This window comes from Mustelus asterias, chromosome 9, assembly GCF_964213995.1.
Source record: "Mustelus asterias chromosome 9, sMusAst1.hap1.1, whole genome shotgun sequence".
In the NCBI taxonomy this organism is placed as follows: domain Eukaryota; kingdom Metazoa; phylum Chordata; class Chondrichthyes; order Carcharhiniformes; family Triakidae; genus Mustelus; species Mustelus asterias.
The window spans coordinates 110,180,884-110,199,181 of NC_135809.1; the positions used below are offsets into that span (position 1 = coordinate 110,180,884).

At 43.4% G+C, this 18,298-nt stretch overlaps 1 protein-coding gene across 4 annotated transcripts in view; it reads left to right on the forward strand.

Moving 5' to 3' along the window:
- Nucleotides 1-2,912: 2,912 nt before the first annotated feature.
- bet1l (Bet1 golgi vesicular membrane trafficking protein-like) overlaps nucleotides 2,913-18,298 on the forward strand; it is a 37,639-nt gene continuing 22,253 nt past the window's right edge. The window contains exons 1-2 of one of the 4 annotated variants that reach the window (XM_078220821.1): nucleotides 2,952-2,998; nucleotides 12,319-12,422. Coding sequence is in view for 1 of the 4 variants with exons in the window: in XM_078220820.1 (XP_078076946.1) it covers nucleotides 2,980-2,998 (19 nt within the window). In the remaining 3 variants the exon portion in view is untranslated. Of the gene's footprint in view, nucleotides 2,999-12,318; nucleotides 12,423-18,298 lie in introns of all 4 variants that reach the window. The other 3 variants (XM_078220820.1, XM_078220822.1, XM_078220823.1) reach the window with 3 other exon arrangements.

Consider the following 18,298-nt stretch of genomic DNA (forward strand, 5'->3'; position numbering starts at 1 on the left):
AGAAATGCTCACAAACAGGGCATACAGAGACACAAACTCAATTTACAGAATAATGATTGGAATGCAGTCTTTACAGATAATCAAGTCTTAAAGGTACAAACAATGTGAGTGGAGAGAGCATTAAGCACAGGTTAAAGAGATCTCTTTAACCTGTGCTTAATGCTCTCTCCACTCACATTGTTTGTACCTTTAAGACTTGATCATCTGTAAAGAATCGCATTCCAATCATTATTCTGTAAATTGAGTTTGTGTCTCTGTATGCCCTGTTTGTGAGCATTTCTCCACTCCACCTGACGAAGAGGCAGCGCTCCGAAAGCTAGTGGCATTTGCTACCAAATAAACCTGTTGGGCTTTAACCTGGTGTTGTTAAACTTCTTACTGTACTTTCTTATATAGGTCAGGGTCGCCTGACTTGAACACCTCAGATCTAGACTTCAGCAAGCAGTGGATATCCCTGTTCATCCAAGATTTCCGGTTGGGAAACACATGGATTTGCTTCTTTGGCACACTGTCTTCTACACATTTACTAATGAAGTCAGTTACTGTAGTGGCGTACTCGTTCAGGCTGGTCGCAGAGTTTTTAAATACTGACCAGTCTACAGACTCTAATCAGCCTGCCATGAGGAATCTTAACGAAGGCTTTACTAGAGTCCATGTATACAGCATCCACTGCCCTGCCCTGGTCAATGTTTCTTGTCACTTCCTTAAAGAACTCAATCAAGTTTGTGAGACACAATGTCCCCTTCACAAAACCATGCTGCCTATTACTAATAAGACTATTTTCTTCCAGATGTGAGTACATCTTGTCCCTTAGAATCTCCTCCAATAATTTCCCCACCACTGATGTAAGGCTCACAGCCCTGGAATTTCCCGGATTGTCTGTTCTGCCCTTCTTAAACAGAGGAACAATGTTAGCTACTCTCCAATCCTCTGGTAACCACCCCCCTCCCCCTTCCCCCCCCCCCCCTCCCCTCCGTAGCTAAAGTGGATACAAAGATTTTAGCCAAGGCCTCAGCAATTTCTTCCCTCGCCACTCAATATTTTGGAATAGACCCCATCTGGTCCTGGGGACTTGTCCATCTTAATGTTTTTCAAAACATCCAATATCTCCTCCCTTTTGTCCGAGAGTAACAACATCCTCCTCTCTACACTCACCATCCACCACATCCTTCTCTTTTGTAAATACAGATGCAAAGTACTCATTAAGGACCTCATCTGGCTCCACACACAAATTCCCTCCACTGTCCTTGAGTAGACCTACCCTTTCCTTAGCTACCTTCTTCCTTATATATGTATAAAAAGCCTTGGGATTCTCATTAATCCTGCCTGCGAAGGACATTTCATGGCCCCCTTTGCCCTCCAAATTCCCTGTTTTAAGCTCTTTCCTGCTATCTTTGTATTCCTCAAGAGCCTTATCCGTTTTCAGTTTCCTGAAATTTATGTATGCCTCCTTTTTCACTAAGCTCACAATCTCTCTTGTCATCCAAGGTTCCTGAAATTTGTCACCTTTATCCTTCATTTTTACAGGAACATACTTCTCCTGAATTGTTAACAACTGATTTTTAAAAGACTTCCACCTGTCGGATGTGGATTTACCCTCAAACAACCGCCCCAGTCTACATTCCCTAGCTCCTACCTAATACTGTCGTAGTTAGCCTTCCCCCAGTTTAGTATTTTCACTCTGGGACTACTTCTATCCTTTTCTACAAGTATCTTAAAACTTATAGATTTGTGATCAGTGTTCCCACTATGGACCCCAACTGAGGCACCAATCACCTGTCCGGGCTTGTTTCCCAGAACCAGGTCTAAGATAGCCCCTTCCAGGGTTGGACTATCTACATATTGCCTCAAGAAGCACTCTTGGACGCACTGAACAAACTCTGCCCCATCCAAGCCCCTGACGTTAATGAAATCCCATTCTATGTTGGGGAAGTTAAAATCGTCCATCACAACAACCCTGTTGTTTTTACATCTTCCCATAATCTGCTGACACATCAGTTGCTCCACTTCACACTGGCTGTTGGAGGCCTGCAGTACGACCTCAACGGTGTAATTGCATTGCTCCTGTTCCTGAGTTCAACACACATAGCCTCACTGCACGATCCCACCAAGGTCTCCTCCCTCTGTATATCTATGACATTCTCCCTAACCAGTGAAAGCAACACCCCTCCTCTTTTGTCACCCTCTCTACCTCGCCTGAAACCATCTGAATCCTGGAATGCTAAGCTGCCCGTCGTCTTTCATCCAAGTCTCCGTAATTGCCAGAACATCATAGTTCCATGTACTAATCCAAGCTTTAATTGTTAATGTAAGCCTACTTGTGACACTAAATAAATCAACTAAAATAAAAACTCAGGCAGTGTAAAATACCAGCACAGGCCTGATGGGGTGAATGGGCTATTTCTGTGATGGAACATTGATTGACAGGAGGCCCCGCCCCATAATTTGATTGACAGGACGCCCCACCCCACAGTGGCAGGAGGTCCCGCCCCATGGCTTGATTGACAGGAAGCCCCACCCTGAGGATATCCCCGCCCTATAATTTGATTGACAGGAAGCCCGCTCAACGGTTTGATTGCGGGAATCACGCCCCCATAGTTTGATTGACAGGAGGCTCCTCCCCACAGTGACGGGAAGCCTCGCCTCCATAGTTTGATTGACAGGAAACGTGGCCCCATGGTTTGATTGATAGTAAGCCCCACCCCCACAGTGACAGGAAGCTCCTCCCCTATCGTTTGACTGACATGAAGCCCCTCCCCCATTGTGTGATTGACAGGTAGCCACTCCCCCATTGTGTGATTGACATGAAGCCCCTCCCCCATTGTGTGATTGAGACAGGAAGCTCCTCCCCCATTGTGTGATTGACAGAAGCCCCTCTCCCATTGTGTGATTGACATGAAGCCCCTCCCCCATTGTGTGATTGACAGGAAGCCCCTCCCACCCTGGACGTGGCCTTCCCCCGGATCCAGCGGCGCAGAAATGGCGGAGAGAAACCGAGGTGAGTGAGAGAGAGAGGGGGGCTTGGTCCAGGGAATAGGGCCCGGGAGAAGCCGGGTCCTCGGGGAGAGTCGGGCTAGGGGAGCGGGGTCCCGGGCTGGGAGAAGCCGGCCCCCGGGGACTGGCAGTAAGTGTTGTCCAGGTGCTGAAGGCCGGTGTGTTTATTGTCCAGGCGCTGGGTGAGAGAATCCCGGATACCGAATAATCCTCCCGGATTGTGAGAAGGTCCTTTAAATACATTCATCAGCTGATAAATATAGACACAGAGTATAAACTACTGAAATTAAACCCTAAATCAGGCACTGTTTGGGCCCCAGTTGGGATATTGATGACATTGTGTTTATGCTGCACTGGTGACTCCTCTCTTCCATTCTATAAATTTTAAAGTTTATTTATTAGTCACAAGTAGGTTTACATTAACACTGCAATGAAGTTACTGTGAAAATCCCCTAGTCACCACACTCCGGCGCCTGTTCGGGTACACTGAGGGAGAATTTAACATAGCCAATGCACCCAACCAGCACGTCTTTCAGACTGCGGGAGGAAACCGGAGCACCCGGAGGAAACCCACACAGACACGGAGAGAAGGTGCAGACTCTGCACAGACAGTGACCCAAGCCGGGAATCGAATGCGAGTCCCTGGCTGCTGTAAGGCAGCAATGCTAACCACTGTGCCACCATGCATCCGTTTCCTTGTCCTGCATTTGTTTGTCTAGTTTCTCCTTAAATGAATCTATATTATTTGGCTTCAACCATTCCCTGTGGTAATGAGTTCCACTTCTCATCACTCATTGAGGAAATAAGTTTCTTCTGAATTCCTTATTGGATTTCTTGGTGACTATCTTACATTGATCTCCAAATAGGTTTTCCCCACAATAGGAATCTTTCTCTTTGAATCCACTCTTATCAAACCTTCCATAATTTTAAAAGCCTATATTAGGTCTCACCTCGGCTTTTTTGAGTAAAAGGAGGCCCAGCTTGTTAATTTTTTCTTTGTAATAATTTTCTTTTTGGTATTTTTGTCTTCTCTGCGCTTTCTTCAGTGTCTCTCCAGTATATCCCTTTTGTAATTTTGCAACCAAAAGTGTGTGGTCCAACCAAGGTTTGTTCCAGGTTAAGCATGTTGAAATTTCCCTACTTTTCAATCCTATCCTTCTAGAAATAAAACCCTGTGCTCGGTTTACATTTCTATGACCTTCCTCACTTGTGGAACATTTAATGATTGGTGTATTTCAAGATCCCTTTATTTCTCTACCACTTAGACTTGCATCTTCCAGATAAGGGACCTCTCTATTTCTACATCCACAATGCATTACCTCTCATTGATCTGTGTTGAATTTTATTTGTCAATTATTTGCTCATTTCCCCTCGTTGATGTGTGTTGAATTTTATTTGTCAATTATTTGCTCATTCTGCAAGTTTATTAATGTCCTTCTATAATTTGTTGCAGTCCTCCTCAGTATTGACTATTCCATCTATTTTCTCCTGACCTAAAATGTGTGAATTTGGAAATTATATTTTTAATTCCAAAGTCTGTATCATTAATGAAAGCTGGGAACAACAGTGGTCGCAACACAAATCCTTGGGAACACCACTTCCCACGTTCTGTCACCTTGAATCTCTCTTTTGTCAGGTAGCAAGCTCTAAGAGGGTATTGGTGACCATGGACTCCCTTGTGTTGGTCCATGAATTTACTTGGCCTTCTGCAGGCTCGAGGACTCTTCCACTCTTAATGCCTGCCATGAGCATATTAGAAGGACTCAACAAATTAATGCTGCCAAACAGGTTGAGCATCACAAATGTATCTTCCTTGACAACCAAGTTTCAGAATGGGACTTGAGCCTGGGTCCTCGGGCTCAGAGGCAGGGACACTACGCACTGCACCACAAGTCCTCCCACTCTGAATTACTAGATTGGTTTAGAAATAAGTCATGATATACATAGTAAGAATTCTATTCCATCATCCCCTTTACCGAGCCCTTCAGTAAACTATCAGGGTAATTGAAATTAGCTCATGATTATTCTGTGTTTTTTACTCTATTCTCTATTTTGTCTGTATATTTCTTCCGTCTCCCTTCTTCTATTAGCTGGTCTGTACAGCACAGATATTAGTGATCAATCCTTGTTATCTTTGTCCATATGGATTCTGTTTGTGTTTTGTTGATAGCTGTGTCCCTTTTATCTACTGCCATAATGTTATTCCAAATCAATACGGCGTCTCAGTTTCGCCAGATTCCTGCTCTATTTTTCTGTATATGCCCAGCAATATTTAGTTCGCAGTCTTGATTTAACTGTTCCTCACCAACCCCCACACCCCTGTCCAGACATTTTAACTAATTTTTAATTTACCGTCTTTTTAGACTCCTGTTCTATAGCTACTTATTTCATCACCATCTTCCTTACTTTATTCTTTCCTATGCGCTTCTACTCTATTATGTTTACATTAAGGCTGATTACATTTCTTGTAGATCTCCCCCTGTTTTTCTAGTTTTAAAGCCTTTGTCATCACCCTATTTACCCTTTACACCAGGACACTGATCCCATTGTAGCTCAGATGTCCATTTCATCAGTACAGCTCCTTCCTGTCCATTGTCAGTGTACCATGAAAAGGAACCCCTCTTTCCCACATTGGCTGTTTATCCACATATTAGTTAGGTGGGTTATTAGAATGGGACAAAAGATGAGGGTCTTCAATCACCGGGCCTTGGGCTCCTTCATGATCAACCGGCAGAACCTGGAGGGCCAGAGCCACCCGGCCGCTACCCCCAAAGCCCCGAGAGGGTGGGGGGGTGGGTGGGGGGCAGCCAGCCGCAGTGGAGAGCGGCCGCCGGGCCCAGAGCCAGGATGAAGAGTAGCCCGGCCTCGGTGAAGAAGAAGAAACCGTGAGAAGGCCGGAAGAAGGGAGCCGGCGGCAGGCGGAGGAAAAGTGCCAAAGCCACCGGCGTCCTGAAGCTTTGGAAAGCGGGCAAGGAGCTGGCACCAGGAGGGGATCTGGCCATCAGATAGGAAGGCGAAGAAGAGGCGGCAGCAACAGAGAGAAATCAAGGGAACAATCGGGTGGCAAAAAGACAAAACTGTGAAGGAGGAAAAATGAAGAAGGCAAAATTGTTTCCTCTGGTGGAGGGTTGGTAGTCATGATGTGGAGATGCCGGCGTTGGACTGGGGTGAACACAGTAAGAAGTCTCACAACACCAGGTTAGACAACAGAGCCCACTGGGTTGGTAACCAGAGGAAACAGATTTTAGATAACAGTGAAAAAACATTGGTAGAATGAGGAAACATAGTGGGCGGGATTTTCCAGTTCACCCACCTGAGACCAGAAATTCCCGTCCAGGGTCAACAAACCCTTAAATGATCCACCAAATTTTCTGGTTCCACCTGTTACGATTCCCATGGCAGGCGGGACTAGACTATTCACTCTGTTGTCTCTGCTGCAAGGGTGATGATTTGGAATGTGCTACCTGAAAGGATAATGGATGTAAATACAGGTAGTATTGAGGAAGCAGGGGGGCTACAGAAGGACTTGGACAGGTTAGGAGAGTGGGCAAAAAAGTGGCAGATGGAATACAATGTGGAAAAGGTTATGCACTTCGGAAGGAGGAATGGAGGCATAGACTATTTTCTAAATGGGAAAATGCTTAGGAATTCATTGTTCAAGATTTTTTTAAGGTTAACGGTGCAGGTTCAGTCGGCAGTTAGGAAGGCAAATGCAATGTTAGCATTCATGTCGAGAAGGCTAGAATACAAGAGCGGGTCTGTGCTTCTGAGGCTGTATAAGGCTCTGGTCAGACCCCATTTGGAGTATTGTGAGCAGTCTTCGGCCCCATATCTAAGGAAGGATGTGCTGGCCTTGGAAAGGGTCCAGAGGAAGTTCACAAGAATGATCCCTGGAATGAAGAGGTTGTCATATGATGAACGGTTGAGGACTCTGGGTCTGTACTCGTTGGAGTTTAGAAGGATATGGGGGGATCTTATTGAAACTTACAGGATACTGCGAGGCCTGGATAGAGTGGACGTAGAGAGGATGTTTCCACTAGTAGGAAAAACTAGAACCAGAGAGCACAACCTCAGGTTAAAGGAATGATCCTTTAAAACAGAAATGAGGAGGAATTTCTTCAGTCAGAGAGTGGTGAATCTGTGAAGCTCTTTGCTGCAGAATCTGTGAAGCTCTTTGCTGCAGAAGCTGTGGAGGCCAGGTCATTGAGTGTCTTTAAGACAGAGATAGATAGGTTCTTGATTAATAAGGGGATATGGGGTAATGGGAAAAAGGTAGGAGAACGGGGATGAGAAAAATATCAGCCATGATTGAATGGCGGAGCAGACTCGATGGGCCAAGTGGCCTTATTCTGATCCTATGTCTTGTGGTCTTATGGTCTAAATTCAATAATTTTTAAATCCAAAGTGCTGTGAATCTGTGGAATCCCCTGCCCAGTGAAGCAGTTGAGGCTACCTCATTGAATGTTTTTAAGGCAAGGATAGATACATTTTTGAATAGTAAAGCAATTAAGGGTTATGGTGAGCGGGCGGGTAAATGGAGCCAAGTCCATGAAAAGATCAGTCATGATCTTATTGAATGGCGGAGCCAGTGCAAGGGGCCAAATGGCCCACTCCTGTTCCTAGCTCTTATGTTCTTATTTGGCCCATCGAGCCTGCACCGACACCAATCCCAACCAGATCATTTCCCCGTAACCTCTTGTATTTACCCTGTTAATCTCCCTGACACTAACAGGCAATTTACCATGGCAAATCCACCTGACCTGCACATCTTTGTAGTGTGGGAGGAAACCGGAGCACCTGGAGGAAATCCACGCAAACACGGGGAGAACGTGCAAACTCCACGCATACAGTGACCTGAGGCCAGAATTGAACCTGGGCCCCTGATGCTGTGAGGCAGCAGTGCTAACCACTGTGCCACCGTGCTGGCAAACATGTGTGACACTTTATTAAATGCCTTTGGAAGTCCATATGCACCACATCAACCACATTACCTTTATCAGCCTTCTCGTGACAGAAGTGGCAATTTTCTTTAATTATTGCACATTTGTTCAAGCATTTAGTTGTTCTGGATTATCATTTCCAAAAGCTTTCCCACCACCAAGGTTCAAAATATAGGTTAAATATAAAAACAACATACTATACATGGGGGGACGGCGCTGAATGAGCAATAAGGAGGGGAAGAGCAGGTATAGATGGGATAGCGAAAATGGGTAAAGAGAACGAGATGGAGAAATGGGGTGGATGGAGTATGAAGGGGGGAATAATTATTCATGAGCAGAGGGAAGGAAAAATAGATGGAGAAAAAATGGGTGAGGGCAGAAAAAGAGGAAGGATAAATGGTAAGAGCTTAGCATAGAGAAGGGTGCTATAGGAAACTTAGCCAAAGGTGCCGGGGGGAAGGGGCAAGGGGTGTTGAGTGCGCTTAGAGGCAGAAACTGGAGGGGCAGAAAAGGTAATTTTTGGGACACAAAGGAAGTAGCCCTGCAATACTTCAATGCTTGTCTCAGCAGGTTATATCATTTACAATCCACTCGCATCCAAATTAATTTGAAATATGTCACTTCATATGACCTTTGTTTGTTTTATTTATTCTGAATTAATTGCTTCAAATTTTCTGAGCAGAATAACCTTGTTTTAATAGAGATTGATTTTGGACATACAGTTGTGTTAATGTGTAATGAGTAGATCTGTTTACTTGTATGATTTGATTGTGTCAACGTGGCAGCCTAGCCCGAGTGTTCCTGCACTTTCAGACACTAATTGCAACTGTTTGCACAAAGTTTGCTTAACTTCAGCATCGGAAAAGACAAGTATTTCTGAAACATGTTTCACACTCTCGGGAGATTCCTTGGCATTTTAGACCCCAGAATGTGCTTCTGAAATGTCATTTTTGAAAGGTGGAGAAAACAGCAGACAATTTGCCAGCTTCCATAAACAGTCGTGCAATAATGACCAGATAATTTTTTTGTGATGTTTTTTGAGGAATATATAATTGGGGAAATGACAGTTAACAGCTCCCCGTGGTCATCTTCATCTTGTGCTGTGGAATCGATTACCAATCTAAAAGGACCTTGGTTTAATTCTCATCTGAAAGATTGCACCTAAAATATTCCAGCATGATGTTCCCTCATGACAGGTCCCTAAAGATACAGTGCTCCCTCATGACAGTATCGCACTGCCTTGCAATGGCCCCTCCCAATAGCACAGCACTCCCTCGCAAAGGACCCTCCGGTATTCCATTGGACAGAATTAAATAATAAGTTATTAGAGCTTGTAATAAAGGCTTTGCAATTATTTTCATAAGCTGAGTTTGTAGAATGCGCTTGTGATAGTGTCATTAGACCAATTAAGGATAAAGCTCTTTTACACCTCGTGTTGTGCAATGAGGCAGCGTTAATTAGTAAACTTGTAGTAAAAGATCTGCTAGAAATAGTGATCATTACACAATTGAATTCCATAGTGTTTAAAAGTGGCATATGCCATTCACAAAACAATTTTAAAGCCAATTAAGGGGTATGGGGGGAGAGCTGGCTTGGTTGAATTGACAAATTTGCTGATAAATAAACTGAAATATTAAAAGTCTTCATCAAAAATACATTCCATTGATAAACAAAAACTCAGCCAAGCAATGGCCATCCTTGGCTTGCTAAGGAAGTTAAGAACAGTTGTAGATCAATAGAAGAAGCTTATTATGTTGCAAAGAATCATCGTAAGGATTTAAGAATGTTTTGGAAACCAGCAAAGGATCGCCAAAAAGTTGTTGATAAGGGGAAATATATATTTAAGAGTAAGCTAGTCAGGAGTATCAAAACAGATTGTAGAGGCTTTTACAAGTGTTGTAAAAAGTAGTGGCCAAAATACACATTGGTCCCTTAGAGGCAGAGACGAGAGAAGGAAATGGCAGCGACATTGAACAAATATTTAGTGTCTGTGTTCATGATAGAAGGCACAATTTGCAAGCAGAAATTGTAGGAGTATTAAGAGTGAGGAAACTTAAGGTGATTAATATTTACAGAGAATGAACTGGAGAAACTTAAGTGACTAAAATCTGATAAATCTTAGCATGTGATCTTCATTTTAGGATTCTAAAAGCTGCAGCGATAGTAGGTGCACTGGCTATGATTTTCCAAAATTCCCTCAATTCTAGAATGGTCCCAGCAGATCAGAAGTTAGCAATTGTGACCCTGCTATTCAAGAGAACTACAGGCCTGTTAACCTGACATCAGTCATTGGGAAATTGCTGGAATCTATCATTAAGGAAGTCTTAACAATACGCTTAGAAAATCATAGTATGATCAGACAAAGTCAACATGGTTTTACAAAAGGGAAATTGTACTTAACAGATTTATTAGAGCTTTCGGAGGATGTAACTAACAGGGTCTATAAAGGGAAATCAGTAAAGACAGTGTACTTGGATTTCCAATGGGTCTTCGCTAAGGTGCCACAGAAAAGGTTAATATGCAAGCTAAGGGCTTGTGGAATTTGATATAATGTATTAGCATGGCTAGAGATTAGTTAACGGGTGCGAAGCAAAGAGCTGAGAGAAATAGGACATTTTCAAGTTGGCAGGTTAGTGGAATGTCATAAGGATCAGTGCTGGGGCCTCAACTATTTATAATCTATGTTAATTACTTGAGAGTCAGTGAGATCAGTTGGCTAGATGGTTAGCGCATAGTTCTGAAAAATGCCAGCAGCGCAGGTTTGATTCCCGTTCCGGCTGAGGCAGACTTGGAACCACCTTCTTTGCCCTGCCTCAAGTATGGAAGGCTGTGGCAAACAACCACTGACAAAAATTGCATTCAAACAACTCAGGATAAAGTATCAGCAGGCAATGAGCCAAGCACCTGCCTTCAGGCAGAGTGCACATAAATGAATGAATTAGTGACTTAGACAAAGAGACAGAGTTATGTATCTAAGTTTGCTGACAATTACAGTATAAAGTTAGGTGGCAATGCAAGTTGTCAGGAGGACACGAGAGGTGTGTTTTATGGTAGCTGGAGGCTCTGCGCCGTTTGCTGATGGTGGGATCTTATGGTTTTCAACAGTTTTCTGTTGAATGCACCCCTTGCCGCTGGGAAACCCGTGATGGGCGTGCGCTGTTGGTGGGACCGTGAGATCCCGCCAGCATGAACAGCAGCAGGAATTTGCAGATTGTGTGCAGTTTTGGTCACCTTATTGAAGGAAGGATATGCATTGGAGGCTGAGCAGCAAAGGTTCACTAGCTTGCCCCTATGATTTGAGAGTTGTCCTATGATGAAAGGATGAGTAAATTGGGTCTGTCTTCTCTGGAGTTTAGTTGAAGGAGAGGTGATCATGTTGAAATATATAGGAGTTTGATGACGCTGACAGGGTAGTCATTAAGAGGTTGCCTGGGGAATCTGGAGTGAATGAGCAGCCTTGGGATAAGGGGCCATTCGTTCAGAACTAAGATGAGAAATTTCTTCACACAAAAGGTTGTGAATCTTTTAAAGTAAAGTAAAAGTAAAGTTTATTTATTAGTCACAAGTAAGGCTTACATTAACACTGCAATGACGTTACTGTGAAATTCCCCAAGTTGCCACACTCCAGCACTTGTTTGGATTAATGCCCCTAACCAGCATGTCTTTCAGAATGTGGGAGAAAACCAGAATACCCGGAGGAAACCCACGCAGACACGGGGAGGATGTGTAAACTCCATACAGACACTGACCCAAACTGGGAATCGAACCCGGGTCCCTGGTGCTGTGAAGGAGCAGTGCTACCCACTGTGCTACCGTGCCGCCCTTTGGAATTCTCTACCTCAGAGGGCTGTGGGTGCTCTATCATTGAATATATTTAAGGCTGAGATAGACAGGTTTTTGGTGCCTCAGAGAATCTAAGGATATGAAGAGTAATATGAGAAGATCAACCATGATCATGTTGAATGACAGAGCTGGCTTGCAGGTTGTATGATCTATTCATGCTTCTATCTCATGTTCAGTGCCATCACCTATCAGTGGGCTACCCCCATCAGTACCCACTCCCTCAGGACTGGACTGGGAGTGTCAACCTGGACTATGGGCTCAAGAGTTTGCTATGGAACTCTAATACACAATCTTTTGAATAAGGTGAGAGTGACGCTCGCTGATCCTTGGCTGACCATAGATGTCAGACGTAATGATAAAAAGAAGAATGGCCATTGTTTTGAAAGTAGCATTGTGTTTATAACAAACGGAATGAATATTACATGCTTCAATATTGATTCCACTCAAAGCTGCACTGCTGCCAACTTTTATTAGTCCTTCATGTTTTTAAAATCACCGAGCTCAGTAGTTTCACATCTATCTTGTTTCACATTCCCTCCAGGCCCAGATCTCATTTGGAGGGGATGTGTGGTGACATTCCTGGGCTTCCTCTGAGATCCTGTCCGACACTACTTGCAGAGCCTGCAGTGAGCATGTTGGCTTGAGGCAGGTGTGCTTGGTGCACAGGATCACTTATATACTCCAGACAGTGCATTCAGAAAGTAATTTCCAAATGAATAACCTATGAAGGGAATGGGAGAGAAGTGAAACGGGAGCCTTCAGCCAGACTCACCTGCGTTGCTCACTCTTGACAGAGAGGCAAAGGATTGGCTGTGAATCAGCCATGTTCACGGGTAGGTACCCCCGTAACATTCGCACTGCCATGGGCATCCACTCAGTATTTGAGTCCTGGTGTTTGGGTCGTGGTGAGATGTTGCGGGTGCGAAAGGCAGAACTGGAGAAAAGGTAGGAATTTCTTTTATAGAGTGAGTTGCTACTATCTGGAATACTCTGCCAGTAAAAGCAGATTTAATTATTTTCAAAAGGGAATTGGATAAACTCTTGAAGGGAGAACATTTGCAAGAATGTAGGAAAGAGCAATGGAGAAGGGCTATTGGCTGTAAACAGAGCTGTTTCAGAGTTCAGTTAAGAGTTTATGGAGAGCTGAAGCAATCAGCCTTTGATCAGTTTTCAGATTTACCAGCTAACCATGCAAATTAACTCAACAACTGAGCAATAAAGATGCATAGAAGACAGACAGATATGGTTTCCAAAATCCTGATTACTGTCTTCCTCCTCCTCCTCCTCATAAGGAAAATTAGCACACATTAATGGTAATTTTTCCAAATCTAATTCCCTTTGACAATTTGCAGATTTTTTTTCAGTAAAGCGTTGGCAGAAAGTTCCATATTCAAACTATACTCCACGTTTAAATAACAGCTTTTCTCACCACTGATTCTTAAATTTGGTTACTGTCTCATTGCCTTGGAGATATTATGTCACTGGTTACCTTATAACTTGAATCAGTCTGAAGCTAATAACATGATCGTGTTGGACACTGAAACACTTTTGTCAGCAACAAGTGTTCTCCTGGCTTCAGTAAGGATTGGCAACTTCATATTAATTTGTGCTGTGGCTATACAGAGTTTCACACACGGACTAGCTCAAGTAGAAAGCGGAGACTTTAATCCTAACAATTATCCTGGACTGCACCAAAATTTCAGAGTTGAAAGGACACTGTGTGATCACATCACATTATACCACCTCATTATTTATTTTTTCTCCAGAAGTAACCAATGCATTTTAGCTGAAAGTTGGTGGGAGTGCAGGATTCTGCGATTTATAATCTATACGTACGTTGTAATAGATGAGGTGGAGTTAATCAGTTAGCGTATTTGTGGTGCAAATAATCTCTGCTTTAAGAGACCATGATACAGTCTTCACAGATCAGTTTGGAACGCCCATAATTATTGTAGAGAGAGTGTTTTCTGTTGCTCAGTGACCAGGGAGTAAATGTAATTACACACAAGGTAATTCTCTCCATTGCCCTGCTTGAATAATTTAGCGAGGAGACAGTGATAATTGAACTTGGTATCCTGTTATGAACGATGGGAACGCTGCAGCTGATGCCCAAGAGCATTGACGGTGTCTGATTTAGTTGTGATCTGATGGAAGATTACTTTTGATTATTAGTCTCACTTTTCTTTCCCTGACGCACAGCATCGTGTGTGCTAGCCAGTGGCTGTCTTCATTCCATTCCCCCAAGGCAGCTTGTGGCAGTGCGAGCATGCGGGCTGCTAATTTTGCAACAGACTGACAGGCTGAAATAGCTGCACAACTGACAGTTCCTTACTTGTCAAAGTCCAGGTCAGGGGGCGGCACGGTGGCACAGTGGTTAGCACTGTTGTCTCACAGCGCCAGGGACCCGGGTTCAATTCCCAGCTTGGGTCAGTGTCTGTGTGCAGTCTGCACGTTCTTCCCGTGTCTGCGTGGGTTTCCTCCGGGTGCTCTGGTTTCCTCCCACAGTCGTGAAAGACGTGCTGGTTCGGTGCATTGACCCGAACAGGCGCCGGACTGTGGCAACTTCATTGCAGTGTTAATGTAAGTCTTTCTTGTGACCAGTAAATAAACTTCACTTGACAAGCAAAAACCATGCTTGTTATGCTTATTTAGAAAGACTGAGGGAGGACAAAGATGGGTGGGTTATTTGGGATGGATTAGAGCAGGAAAAGACAGCACAATGATTGGGAACAGAGTAAGACTGAGGGGTAAAGTTGTAAATATAGGGGCAGAGAGAGATGCCACATGCAGCAGAAACCCACTTCAGAGAGGAATGAGAGCCTAAGAAATCGTAATAGGAGTTGTCTACTCTGCCTCTCGAGCCTATTCTTGATTGTTCAGATTTCTCTGTAAATGAATGAGAAGAAACTCTGATAACTCAGAATGATTAATAATAGCAATATCAGTGTTCTCCCACAGAGGGCACCAGCTTCTTGCCTGCCTGTCTCCAACAACTATAAATGTCTAACTCAAGTTAGAATAACACAGCTAATCAAGCCTTATCTCAGCTCCCACACTGTGCTCACACCTTGGATGTAAAAGATCCCGTTACACTATTTCAGAGAGATGCAGTAAAGTTCACCCCGGTGATCTGGCCAATATTTATCCCTCAACTAATACCACTCAAAACAAAATTACTCCTTGCAAAGATGAAAGAATTGAGGACAAAAAAAGACTAGATCACTGCCCTATCCAGCTCAGATAAAGCAATCCCTCCATTGGTCAATCACTTGTAGATCACTTTGTCTCCAACATTCTTCTGTTAATAACGCAGTAGGAAATTCAGTGTGATTATAAACTCCTGCAAAGAATAGCTGGATGAACAGCTGTTCCATTCCACCTTGAATATGGAATCTGCTTGAACCATCTCAGTCCATCTTGCAGCTCAACTCGACCCTATTTAGCAACGGTGACTGTTGGGCACGACCCCCTTGTGTACAGGTGCAAGAGAGTGGAGAGAGACAATGAAGAAGCCTTCTATAGGGCAGACCTCTGTGTTCTCCGTATTTTCTGTTTTTACCTGAGATGTGGTTCTCAAACTGCATTCTGTACTCCAGATGAGTTCTCACTAAAGTCTCTGTATAACTGCGGCATCACTTCTGCCACTTGGTGTTCTAACTCCCTTGAAATAAATAAATTCCAGCAGCCTTTTTGATTACTTTTTGTACCAGTGCATGTATTTTTAGTGATTTGTGCACTCGGACACCCAAATCACTTTACTCTTCCACATCTCCTAATCATTTGCCATTAGGAAAGCATTCCAATGTCTTTCGTAGATCCAGAGTGCAGGATCTCACTCTTTCCCACAATCTACCACAACTTTTCTGACTCAATTGATTTTATCTTCTGTCCAATTATAACTTCCTTCTCACATCTGCACAGCTTAATGTGCCTTCTAACTTAGTATCATGCGTAAACTTGGATATATAACTCTCCTTTCATCCAAGATTGCCAAGTTTTGCCAGTTATCCCCACTCTCATTTTGCCAACTTATTACCAATTTGTGATATTAGATTACCTCCAATTCCAAGAACTCTCATTATTTTGAATAACTCTTTGTCATTAATCACTTTCCTTCTGGAAGCCCCGTAGACACTGCCCTGTCCACCATGTTCGTGAAAAAATTCAACATGATTAATCAGACATTTCCAGCCTGATAGAAATCCATGCTGATCAGGCTGTCATTGTTTTAAATGCTCAGTTACTTCAGATTCCAATAGCTACACTTTGTTTCCTTCCTCTTTCTTCTTTGGCAGCCTTCCATCTTGTGAGATGAAGGTTTGTGCCTTTGTGGTCAACTGTGTTAAACATTGTGTGGTCTGGTTCAGGGGCTCCACTATGTATGGCTCCCTCCCTCACTTAAATAATGGAATGATGCTTGCAATTTTCCCACCTGTTTTTTTTTAATGCAGAAAAATGGGAATGTCACTTCCAGGAGATTTATCTAAAGTACCATTACAGTATTTTCTTACTCTTTTTACTTGACTAAATCTATGAGATTCCACCTCCTTAACTTATTTTTAGGCTTCCTCTTCCTCTATTAAAACAGATGCAAAGCACTCATTTAACAAGTCTTTATTGTCTATTAACCTTCTCAGTCCCATCTCAGCCACCCTTTGGTTACCTCAAGACTCGACTATTCCAGCACACACTTGTCCAGCCTTCCATCCTCCATAACCTGAATTTAACCAATACTCTGCTATCTGTGACCTAACTCACACCAAGTCCTGTATACTGACCATACCTGTGCTCATTGACCTGCATTGTCTCCTGGACTGGCAGTGCCTCAATTTGCTTTCAAATCCTTCATGGCCTTGCCATCTCCCTATCTTTAATTTCTTCCAGCACTCCTGATTTTAATTGCCCCACATTGGAAGCTATGTCCTCTGCTTTCTAGGCCCCAAGCTCTGAAATTCCCTCTCAAACACCTCTGCCTGTATCTCTCCTGCTTTAAAATACTCATTAGATTTGACCTACCTATTTGACCAATCTTTTGGTTATTTGGCTCAATGTCACATTTTGTTTGATAATGCTCCTGTGCAGTGACTTGCAATGTTTTCAAAGAATGATAGAATAGAATCCTTACAGGGCAGAAGGAGGCCATTCGGCCCATCGAGTCTGCACCGAACGCAACCCCACTCAAGCTCTATTCCCAAAACCGCACAAATTTACCCTGCTAATCCCCTGACACTAGGGTCAATTTAGCATGGCCAATCAACCGCACATCTTTGGACTGTAGGAGGAAACCGGAGCACCCGAAGGAAACCCACGCAGACATGGAGAGAATGTGCAAACTCCACACAGACAGTGATCCGAGGCCGGAGTTGAACCCGGGTCCCTGGCACTGTGAGACAGCAGTGCTAATCATTATGTCACCCATTTATAAATGTGTTGGTGCTATCTAAATAGAGTATATGATACAAACTTCTGCTGTGAGTTTTGATATCACTTGCAAGCTTGTCCTTGCCCCTCCTTATTTTCTTTGTATCCCTCCATTGTCTTTTGTAGTGATTGTAGTCCATTGCATTTCTACTTCTGTAAGTCTTTTCTTTACACTTAATACTGTCTCTACCTTGTTTGTTGACCATGGTTGCCCAGCTACGTGAGTTAAGCTTCTACCTTTGAGAGGCAAATACTGGTTTTGAATTGGACCTAATGATCCTTCAATGTGTGCCACGTTTTACAGGTTCACTCATTAACAGGTCAGCTCAGCTTGCTGTAGGCAATTTATTTCTCACCCTTCAGAATTTGCTATTCTTGTATTTGGGCCCGTTGAAATTTTGAAGACTAATCTTTATATTCTTGTTGCAAACAGTAATAAGGGTTATGGAGTAAAGTTGGTAAATTAAAGTGGAGCACAAATTAACCATGTTCTAATTGAATACAGAACAGAACTAAGGGACTGAATGGCCTCTTCCTAGTCTTTGCCTTTTCTCACTGTCCTTGATCCTGATTGGTGCTCAGTAATTCTTTGACTCATGAGTGAACTGCAAATTCCTTGAAGTGAAACAGGCTTGCACTGAGGGTGTGGTGTGACCTGGCCACATTAATGGTGCATCTCTGTGTGGACAAGTGCATCAGTGGAACAGATTGGTCAGGAAAACCGGCCTCTACCTTATCATTCCCAAGAACAGAAACATAGAAAATTGAAGCAGGAGTTGGCCATTTAGCTCTTCGAGCCTGCTCCATCATTCATTTTGATCATGGCTGATCATATTCAATACCCTGATCCCGCCTTTTCCCCATATCGCTTGATCCCTTTATACCCAAGAGCTACATCTAATTTCTTCTCAAAATCACAACGTTTTGGCCTCAACTACTTTCTGTGATAGTGAATTCCACGCATTCACCACTGTCTGGGTGATGAAATTTCTCCTCACCTCAGCCCTAAATGTTTACCCCTTACCATCAAACTATGATCACTAGTTCTGGACTCTTCTTCTTTCATCCCCCCCGCCTCAATTGGGAACATTCTTTCTGAA